Source organism: Pungitius pungitius, chromosome 17 (assembly GCF_949316345.1).
Source record: "Pungitius pungitius chromosome 17, fPunPun2.1, whole genome shotgun sequence".
Taxonomy (NCBI): domain Eukaryota; kingdom Metazoa; phylum Chordata; class Actinopteri; order Perciformes; family Gasterosteidae; genus Pungitius; species Pungitius pungitius.
This window is the reverse complement of record NC_084916.1, coordinates 1,076,106-1,087,792: the sequence shown is the minus strand read 5'-3', so window position 1 is coordinate 1,087,792 and position 11,687 is coordinate 1,076,106. Positions and strand designations below refer to the sequence as shown.

Sequence of the window (11,687 nt, the reverse complement as noted above, 5' to 3'; positions counted from 1 at the left end):
AAAGTAAACCAGTGCACACGCTGATGGGTCAAGCTGTGCGTAGAAATGCTTTTAGGAGGCCCGGGCCAAGGCCAGTGAGGAATTCTGGGAAGGTCGAGCGCTGAGGAGGAGGGCGAGGTTCTAGGCGCGGACCTGGAGAGGAGAGGAGAGCGAACGGGTTCCCACACGTGGGAGAATTTGTAGTTATATAGAGTTATAGCGTGAGAGGGCCCGGCTGCGAAAGGTCAGAAGGGACGGGGGACCGGGCGGCTCTAGCGGAAAAGTAGTCGAGGAGTCCAGGAAACTGAGAAGGAGCGTTTGGACCGGGAGGGGTCAGAACTCGTGGGAGCCTCCTCGGGAGCGTCTGAAGCTTGTGTGTTTTTTGGAGGAGGGGGATCGAAGGTGTGAGACGGACAGATGAGGCTGTTGAAGACGGCGAGGCGCCGGGCCTCTACGCCCCCCCTCCTTCGGACTACGGAGAAGACGGGCTGCACTCCAAAGATGCTGCAGGAAAAGACAGAAAGAAAGACGGAACATTAATAAGAGAAAATAACAGAGGGTCGGTGGGTGGGAAAAGGAGACACTCTTCCTCTTTCGGTGGAAAGAGAAAATACGCAAAAAAAGATGGGGGCGCGTGACGTAGATGAGAGAGGAAATTAAGAAGTTGAGATCAAACAGGGAAAAGAAAGAGAAAGGGGCGAGATAACAAGGCATGGGCACAGCGAGGCGTAAAAATGGATCAGGGGGTGGAATTAGAAGAGTAGAAGAGAGAGGGCAAAGATAAAAGAGAAAGGATAAGAGAGAGAGAGAGAGAGAATAAAAACGGGAGGGGACACAATTATACAAATGGCACGAGAAAATCAATGCTGTGAGCATCATTGTGTTCACAGGCGGCAGAGAGCAGCGGTATGTCCATCAAACAGAAGAGAACATGTCAGTGTCTCACACACACACACACACACACACACACACACACACACACACACACACACACACACACACACACACACACACACACACACACACACACACACACACACACAACAGGCTGTGTGTGTGTGTGTGTGAGTGAGTCAAAGCTAGCACGTATGTTTGGGCCTTGTCACTCGTAAATGTCACCCGTCTATCAGCACTTCATCTGCATTTAAAATGCCTGTGTGTGTGTGTGTGTGTGTGTGTGTGTGTGCAGATCTCGGTGGAAGGACACCTATTATGGTTGTGATATATTATTCTATCTAAGCGTAGGAGGTCGGGGTCAGACAGCTGATGCGGAGCAGAGAACATTAGCGTTCTTAGTCATGAGGAACCTCAGTGTTTGACCTGGAGGTCGCCCCTTGGGGAAGTTCAATGAGGAATCGTAGTTTAAGTGGTAATTAGTGCAAAGTGTCGTCGTGATTACAGTAATACACATGCGGGCGAGGTCCACATGATGATGAACCCTCAGTTGTTTTGGGGCACTTGCCAACTGACAGATTTGACAGTCATGCTAAAGTAATTTAGAATTTACAATATTAAATGTAGTTCTCGGATAAATGAGCAAAACTGTTTTTTCTAGAGTAGAAGTAATACACAGGAATACAGGAACACTCCACGTGATATTCATCATCATTATTGACGAACCCAGCGACGCGTCGCGCTATTTCTGCTCAAAGGCATGTAAACACCATGTCACAGACCCCCCCCCCGTCCCCCCCCACACAGACAGACACACACAAGCGCTCCTTGTTAACTCTATTAGTGCCGGGGCTTATCAGTGCAGCGGGACCACACACACCACAAAAGGCTGAAATTCATTACAGTCGTAGGAGGGCCTTGACAAGCTGTCAAGATTCTTCAAATCACACAGGAATGTTTCCACGGTTCACATCTTAATTTCAGGTATAGTTTGCACCCTCAAATGCAGGCGGCTACGTTTACAACATCATAAAAACACAGGAAACTGTCCCGAATCGCAGTTTTATGGGTAGTTTACACTGACTCCATCGATCTCACGCACACACACACACACACACACACAGTAGTGCTGTACTTCTGGGAGCCATAGAGGTGCAGATCTCTGTCTCTGATCAAAGGCATCGTTATTGCCACGAAACCACGCGAAACAATAAAAGCCTGGATGCTTCAAGCGTTGATGTGCACATATTTCCCGACCTGGTTGAACAGTGTTTAAAAACAAACCCCCATAAACGGAACATGATCATCTCTCCGTCTTCAAGGACAGAAAAGGGCAATTTACTGTGGAAAATCTTTTCTATAACATAATTATTATAATCGTCCAGAGCTAAATGAAACAGACCAGCGTGTGAATGTCTCCCTGACATTAGAGTGGAGTGTGTGTTCCAGCGCCTGCCAGAAAATCACAATTACACCATGTTTTTTTCTAGTGTGTAAAAGCGTGTGTGTGTGTGTGTGTGTGTAAAGGAGAGACAGAGAACACTCTGTTTGTCTCCAGTTATTAAACTAACCAATTACAAGGCCCACTCATCACGTCCCAAACAAAGGGAGAGTTGAACTATTATTGATGCAGTTCATCGCCAGTGTAATTCACACACGGATTCGGTCTCGTACCCATAGGTTCACACATGACTGCTTGTGCACACACACACCAACACACACAGCTCCCGTGGTCTCCTGTGCCGCCGGTACGAATGATCACTGTGATTTGACAAAAATTAACAGATGAGCAGCTTTTCAGAGACGAGTAGTCTGGATCATCAAAATCTCTTCTGTCATGCTCTGCTCCTTTTATTCCTCCACCCCTCCGCCTGTATTTGTAATCAGACCTGTCTGGCTTGTTTAATCAGGGCACACCTTGGCGGGCGGCCGCATCTGCCGCCTCTCTGCGGCGCGCCACATCTCGCAGTAGTACAAAAAATGCCATCGAAGACGCGTTTGCACTGATTCTGTCCATCCAGCTGTGCAGAATCCGCTGGATAGGCTGGATCCAGGCTTTACCTGCAGGGGACGCACGACAGGTTGGCTGCTCAGAACGTTTTGATTGGGTTGCTTGTGCTGGTAGTGCTCATTCCTCGCATTTGCACATATTTGTCAAAATATTTGAATTATCCAACAACAACTGTAGTAAAATAATCAAGTATATGCCACAGTTACAGCTCTTTGACAACATTTTGCAAAAAGGACTTCACTGCATTAGTGAAATCCGGTTAAACAGGTTAAAAGGTACAGCTTTAGAGCATTAACATCTTCTTTAAACAAACTGATTGCAACAGAGGTGACGAGGTTGTATTGAGGCAACACATTATTCATGTAGAATAAAAATGTCGTTTTGTTATAGATTGTTTTAGAACCATGTTGGATAAGGCGTATGTTGTTATCAGATTACCTCCAGATGTTATGTGACCTCTTCTTAAATTGGAAATGGAGCCTTTTTCTCCAGACAACACAGTATTGGAACGGCCCTTGGTCTCTGCACCTGAGCCGCCTATGTCTGTATGTCTATATTTAAAAATATATGATTTTTTAATTTGAATTGAATGTATATGGCTTTGGTTTTGAGCCACTGTGGGGCTCAGATAAAGTTTAGAGTCCTCGTCTCCCAGCGCGTTCAGAAATAGGTCATCTTATTTGCGACTGAGCAAGAACGCTGGTTTACTTCATGCCCTGATTTCAACAACACAAACAACTGACATGACGTCTCCCCCCTCATCTCTTTCCCCTCAAAGCAGCGCTCCACATCAGCGTAACCCAGCGAGGTTTTAGTAAAAAACTATTTTATACACAGCGAGATAATGCTGGTTCTCAAAGCGCTTTTATTCTGGTATTCCAGTTGTGTGTCGGTTTGGATTTGTTTGCTACTGTGCCTTTTTCCAGCGCCACCTGCCAACACACACACACACACACACACACACACACACACACACACACACACACACACACACACACACACACACACACACACACACACACACACACACACACACAGACGGGTTCTTCTATGCCGGTGGGGACTTATGCACAGAGGTGAAGCGTGGGGACCTCATTTTTTTTAACAGAATAATGGCATACTTTCAATCAAATCATTTTCCTTAATTTTTTTCAAACCCCAATATCATCTTAAATCTCAAAATTTCTCAAATTTATAGAGTTGAATATTTTTCTGGTTTCTCTATTCCGGTGGGGACCGTCCAATTATGTCATAATACAAAATCACACCAGGGGGCAGTGTTCAAAATGTGTCTCAAACAAGGTAAGGTACTCAATAAAGGGTACTTTTTAGAAACTCTAAGGCACTTAATACATATTTTGTCAATTCATGCTGAATATATACACCATTGAATGTTATAATTGTATAATGACTCATTATCTATGAATATTAAACCCCACTCTATAATATTGTTTGATATATTGCATCTTTATTTTTTTTAAACTATGCAGTTTAAAGCATCATGGAGGGGAATGTGTGTATATATATATATATATATATATATATGTATGTATATACACACACAACTGCAGTGCACAACATTTCAACTTTCAAATATTATATAAATATAACAATAACAGAGAGCAATAAGACTACTGTAAACAATGTCTGTAAACGTGCTGGCAGTCCACCAGGAATTTAATCTTCCATCTGATGAAAATGCGGCTTACCTTTTTTTAAATTCTTTTAAATTCAGTTTTTAATATATATTTTGACAACTCATCCCTTGATCGGCCAGTGACGATGTTGTGATGCATTTCTGACCACTGACCACCATTGATGTAGTCCATTAAGGTCCTTTCAACAGCTTCGATTTCCTCTTTGGTCCACTTCTTCTTTGTTTGTGGTGACCCTGAATAAAATGAGACAAAAATGTAATGCTGTTAAACAGCAACTACTGAGGCTATAATGACAATAGGTCTTGACTGTACCACTACACACAGTATGACAACCTATAGTTGCAGTAAAGTGAAGTATTTGTAGTAAAGATTCCAGTAAGACAAGAAATAGAACTAGCATATATATTCTCAAAAATGATGTTCTAATATTCGCTTGAAGTTGCTAGTTACAAACATTGAATGCTCCGAGCGAGCTGTGCTGTGTTAACATGGAACATTTCCTTGGCATGAAATGGCAAATGATCAAACTAGGGCCCTTTTTACTCGTACGTGATTCAACTAAGTCAATCATCAGGGACTCGGTTCCCCAAAGGTGGATCCGCGCTCAAACTGTCTCGTTAGTTTGAACCAAATGTCAGACATCAGGATAATCGCATGTGCGCGTCATACGTAAGAAAGCGAAAGGCCAAAACAAGGATTTTTAACAGTACAACAACAAATAAACTTAAAAGAGGTGCGTCTTTTTTCTCCGCTCACGAGCAGGAGATGATGATGAACGCATACGAGGAGATAATGTGTATTTCAATCATTTCTGTTGGATGAATTGAACATAATGCACATCTTTTACGTTGTTCATTCTATACGTCATCGCAGGATGTTTATCCCGGGGGAGAAGCCTCCTCCATCTCTAAAGGTGTCTTTTTTTCAGATTTTTCATTGTTTGTGGGTTTTTTCCTGTGCCGATGTGAGGCTTTCTGGAAAGAGGATGCCACACGTGTAGACTGTCAAGCCCTCTGAGGCATATTTGCGATACTGTGCTATACAAAATTAAATGGACCATGTACTTATGGCAGTTAACGTTAAGTGCAGGATTTTTGATGTGTTGCTATGGTGATTTATCCAAACCTGCTTCGGGGAACCGCAAAGCCTGATCTACGTCATCTCATCCTGAAAATTATCCAGCTAACCACGTACGAGGAACAGGGCCCAGTGCATGAAGCTGTTGTAACTTCTAGTCTATTTTATTAAATGCAATATGAAGTCAGTACAGTAGCGTGCAACCCGCAAAGCAGACAATCGTGCCGCTGCTGTATTATTCATTTTCACATTTGAATATCTGTTTTTAACAACTATTCGTATATATTTTTTAATATAGAATATTTGTTGACAGCCCTAATAGATATGTTAGGTGAAAACCTGGAAAAAGAGATTACCTTTTTTGTGTGAGATTCACCAGACCTCTCCAGCCAGCAGCATCTTTTCATCGGAACTACCTTAAAACAAGCAAAATTTAGAATAAGAGACTTTAAATGTATTCATTAATGCAATGAAATAGTTTTGGCGCCCACAGAATGAACACACCTGATATTTTTAAAAAACTCAATTAGGGAATGTGATTGTAAATAAACGTACAGGCAAGGTAAAATGCATGAAAATTAGTCACTTGTCACTGAACTGTGTGTTTTCTTTAAAAGATAAATATTGTATTACTATTTTAGAAATTTCTATAATCCTCACATTTACTTAAACTATTACATTTGGCTTCATGTGGCAGCAGTGAATATCTTTTTCACCAACCAGCTGTCTGTAAACAAAAGGCATCTCTTATACCTCATATTTTAATTTAATACAATTCAATCAATGGGTTACATTTACCCATAGTACACCGTAGGCACCATTCCTAATGCCTCTGGGCCAGGTCCTCATTGTAAATGATAATTGATTCTTAACTAATTTTACCTGATTAAATAAAAAGTCAAATTACACACATCTTTGGACATTGGGGATAGCCTTTAACTCATCATTTTTTTAAATGTATTTATGATTCTTGTCCTGCAGTACTTTCTTTCATCTTTGTTTCATGCTAAATACCAACCTTTGGCAAAATAACCATAGCAACACAAGCTCGCCACTGCTCTGGAAAAAAGGAAGCTGTCTTCCTCATTAATGAAAGAGCGATATTATTTAGATTTACATTTTACAGGGAGAGTTCTCCGAAATCAAAGATCTGTTATGACATCACTTCCTGTACGAGCGTTATCGATGCTGCCGACAAGCAATCATTAATCTACAGGAAGACCTTCGAGATCCGCAAATGGTGGACACATCACGCCGCAGCCGAGCGTTGACGGTCTCACACTGTTGCTCATACTGTACATTGTTTAACAGTTTTGCGATGCAGAGAACACAAGGAAAGCCGCTATGATATATCCGTATTATAATAAGTGATAATTTACAGTTGCTGTTCACATTGACCCAAGCGTTACATATCACTGCGCACGGGAGGGGGAGGGCCGATACGGCCGACTGTTCAGTGACAGCGCGGTTGTTACTCGGCGGGCTGAGCACACTCCGGCGGCAGGCCGCGCCGGACGGGCAGTCGGGCGCCACGACAGGCCAGATTTGGACCGCGAGTTTAACATATGTGAATTGGGCACTCATGGGCCACATAAACTGACGTTGCAGGCCTCGAGTTGGACACGTGTGCTCGAGACTCATGAAATGAGATACACAACGTTTGGTGGCTACCACTATTTAGTGCTGAAAGGCAGCTATTTACTTACCATTTACAATTTCGCTGGTAACCGCGTTATAAAGGCAATAAGGTACTTGAGGCAGTACTTTCTTAGTGTTTCGTACCTTATTGCTTAAATATTAAGTACCTAACTCGTCTATTAATGCTTGATCTGCTATCAACCCAGTGAATATTGTATTTAATAGAATCTAAATTGGTGGGAAACACTATGGTAAAATTGAAGTCAAATATATGTTATAAACTACCTGTAGAAATTAATTACTCTAGCATTGTATTCATTGTGACATTTCTTTTCTATGTGCACAGTCAAGCAGGTTAACAGCCATTTAAGAACCTTAAGATGACATAGCCTACCTGGTTAGTATGTTCACGGTCAAAGGCTCCTTCATTTCTCCGACATCAGCATCTGCAAATATGTAAGCGGATGGAAATGTTATTATGGTGTATGATGAACAAATACCTTCAAAATGAGACATTAAAAAAGAATGTATGTATTTTGCATTTGAAATCCCCATATACTTGTTATATGACCTAAACCTTAACATCATGATCAATTTGGGATTAAAAAAAAGATCTATAGAACCCTAGTTTAGTGTAATATTCCTTTGACTTTCTACAAACACCAATGTACAATCATCTCCTTGTGTCTCCCCTCTCTCACCTGTGCACTTCGAGCTGTCACTACTGGATGGCAAACATGCTCCATCCTCCTAAAAGCACAAGGGACACATTCAGCCAAAGCTATACATCCAACTCATTACAGTACTCTTTTTTTTTTTTTTACTGAAATGAATTAAGTTTATCTGTTATGGAATGCATTATAGTAACATCTACTTCTGTTCTTAACGACAAACATTATATTATCTATCTCAATACCTATGACAATCTGAATTAAAATGCCTATTTATACATGGGTAGATATTACAATCACTCTTTGGGCAAATGGAAAACTGCTTATTAAGTGTTATAGGCCCAAAAGCCACCGTAAGGATACTTAAAATGGTTAAAGGGAAATTAGTTATAATCCAGGTCTTAACGCAGATTAAGTATTACACTCCCTTTGTTGAGCATAATATTCACATTCTGTGTGAAAAGATATTGATAAAACATGAATATATTTATATAGTATATAATAAATAACTAATTAGCTGTCCAGCATTCTATTTCACAACGCGTGCACATGCTGCTGCTTGCACATGCTTGCTTATTGTTAGCTAACATTAGCTGTCCATTTAAGTTGAGTTTAACACATTGCAACAGCTCATTTTATATGGCAGTACATATGAAAATAGTATCAAAGTAAACTTAACAGCACTATTTGTGGTGCTAGTTGCACATGCTTGCTTATTGTTAGCTAACATTAGCTTCCCATCTAAGTTGAGTTTAGCACATTGCAACAGCTCATTTTATATGGCAGTACATATATTAATAGTATCAAAGTAAACGTAAAAAGCACTGTTTTACATTAGAAGCTAGTCCAATAATTAAAAACTCACCATTTCTATCCAGCTTCTGCAGCCAGCACAGTCACGTTGTCTGCTGCTCGGCAGTCTGAGGGAAATGGACGGTAGCAGGTGCTTGGTGGGGGCGTGGCCAGACCGAGGACCCCACGTGGATGGTAACAGTTCGGTTTTGTGTAAAAAAACGAAACTTAAGGTTCTTAACACAAAACCTGACATTGACTGTCCCCACCGTACCCTCGCCCATCCCCCCACTCCTTCAGTCACCATTAGCTTGAGGGAGCATTGGGGCTCAGCCTGTTCTGCTGGGCCTTGTTAATAACGTAGAAGGGTAATAGTAATTACTAAAACCGAAGGATTACATAAAATACCTGGTGAAGTTGAGACGTTATTACTCAACTAGAATTAGGTATACATTTTAATATGTATTTTATTTAATTTCTAATAAAACTGGAAGCATTTTTGAACAATTAAAAATGTAGACAAACATTGATATTTTAAGAATAAAAACTACAACTACCACATTTACAAGCCCTTGTATTCAGAACAAGTATTTATATGTGCAGACATAAATTATGAATTTAGAATGGGAAATAGCATTTAAAAGTGTAGTACTCACACAAGAATACACAAAACGTTTTAGGCGCTAATGATCATATTTCCGGTTTAAGAATAAAGAGTGGGGAGGGGCTGACAATTTTTACAGTCTTCTATGTAGTCTTTAATCAAGGTTTTACGGTAACTCACGCACTGTTCATACCGGCATTATGCCGTAAAAACTGACGTTGCTCTTCGGCAGGCTGCAGCATTTATTTTTACAAGTCATGTAGCGCCCAGCGGTCGGAGCTGCCCTAACTGAAGTGAGTTGTGTACAAGGTACACAGAACTGTGAAGCGCCAGAATCACTGATTGGAGAAGTCAAAGAAAGGGATAGAGCCACCATCCAGGTGCGACTGGGCTCGTGGCAGCAGGTAGATGATGGCGTCATCCACTCCCACATAAGGCAATGCAAATTGCAGAGGGCCCGGTGATGATTTTATCTGGGCTTGAAGGTGGGTCAAGAGCAGCCTCTCCAGCACCTTCATCACATGGGATGTGAGGGCAACTAGTCAGTGGTCATTGAGGCCACGGTGTCTCCTACAGCATCGGGACTGCCTGCTGCTTTAGGTTCAGAATAAGGAGATGTTGGTGGGCTTTAGACAGCTGGATGGCGCAGGTCTTCAGCACCCTGGGGCTGATACCATCAGGAGGCCTTATGTTGCTTCACAAGAGGTTTCAGTATGTACTCTAACTGCCTCACCACATACACCCTTGACCCAATCCCATTTACTCTTCTTCAGACTGAATTTCTTCTCACCATCCCCATCTCTGGTTTCAGGGTGTATTCCAAAAGCTTTCTAGACTGCCAAAGTCAGCCCCCTTTGATGTTGACAACTTCAACCAATTGTCTTCGTATCTGCGCCTATCAGACCCCAACTCAACTGAGACAGCCTGTCTCATATCGAAAGATTTGTCTTACTTATTGCAGTGTTATCTATATACTTTTGTCAAATAGTTTATATCGTTGGCAAGTTATCCATATATATGGGCTTTGGGGGAGGACAACCAAACACCAAATATTCTAGCACCGTTGATTCAATGTAGACATTAATGACACTTTATCGTGCTGCATAATATGTCATGCCATAGCAGGGTAGGAAATTCACATAATATTTAGGCCCCATTCAAGGGCGTAACCATGTATATTGGGGGGGTTAGATTGGTATTTTCTCAATATTTCCTAAAGAATGCATTGTTACGCACTTGGCTTAATGGCGAACAGCACCGAAGGAACGTCGTTACACCCTCTGTTTAATACTTCAGTGCGGGGCTGTCCGACGGGAGGGGTGCGGTAGTTGCGGACTCACGCTCTGTGTCCGCTGGAGAGCGCAGCTCTCCTGTGTATGCGCACGTGTCTGTGTGTGCGCGCAATAGTGTGCCTGCATCCGTCTGGGCGATAGTGCCGCGTGCTGAAAGAGGGAGGGAAATACTGACTTAAATAAATAGAATAGAAGGGTGATGGCTAGCTTGCCACACGGTAGGCTATCGTTTGCTGCTGAGAGGACGGTGTCATCAGAGTGTGTAAATAAATTTTTTCAATCGGCTCAGGAACCGAAACTAAGCACCGAAATCTGCGTTGCATTTCAGTACGGTAGGTAGCGCGTAGGAACCGGTGCTATATTAGTACCGGTTCTCGGTACCCAACCCTATAGGAGAGTGGAAATATTTCTCACTGACAGCAGTCTGTGAACCGTTAACTAAGGGTAGCTAGCAAGCCTCATTAGTTGGAATGCATTGATGCATACATAAAAATGGAACTTGCTTTTCACGACCACACCTGGGACATAACCGTATGTGGAGGCAGGACGGTTAGATATTTCAAACATGGGAGAGCGATAAATGCTAGCTAGCTAAACTGCTAACGAGGCTACTCCTCGTCTGCTGGAGACTTAAACCGGGGTCGAGACGTTGTTCCTTCGGTGTTGTTATTGAGCTGCAGACACGTGAGTTTATTTTCTTACGTGAATGACAGAAGATCATTTTATTCTTTTCGTTTGGTCTTTATTTTACGCAACAAAGCGTCAACTTAATATACTATTAATAACCTTTTTCGCGGACCGCAAGAAGGTCCGTCAGTTAATAAGCACGTTGAAAGTTGCGGGCGGACCGGCCGGGTTTAGGGGCGGAGGGGTTCCGCTGGTGGGCGAAACCGCGCACTGAGGAGTGAACAATTGTAATCGTGATGGGGGCTGTAGTATTTGTGAGTGTCCACTGACATTTAATTGTCCAAGTAAAACACGTAGTACTAATATTAGTCATTGGCGCTGTATCCGTCCATCTTTATTATTTTACAAAACCGCGCACCTCTGTGACATCATCAACACATGATG

The 11,687-nt window shown here is 42.2% G+C and overlaps 1 protein-coding gene and 1 long non-coding RNA gene across 2 annotated transcripts in view; both read right to left on the bottom strand.

Moving 5' to 3' along the window:
- Positions 1–212: 212 nt before the first annotated feature.
- The window catches only part of samd12 (sterile alpha motif domain containing 12), an 83,279-nt gene continuing 71,804 nt past the window's right edge, over positions 213–11,687 (bottom strand). Inside the window, exon 5 of the mRNA XM_037474748.2 lies at positions 213–483. Coding sequence (XP_037330645.2) covers positions 452–483 — 32 coding nt within the window. The 3' untranslated portion in view covers positions 213–451. The remainder of the gene's footprint in view (positions 484–11,687) is intronic.
- LOC119227424 (uncharacterized) lies at positions 4,394–11,643 on the bottom strand. Its single transcript, XR_005121341.2, has 4 exons — positions 7,959–11,643; positions 7,652–7,703; positions 5,976–6,035; positions 4,394–4,775 (listed from the first exon to the last, which is right to left on the bottom strand). It is a non-coding gene; the product is annotated as an uncharacterized LOC119227424 (long non-coding RNA).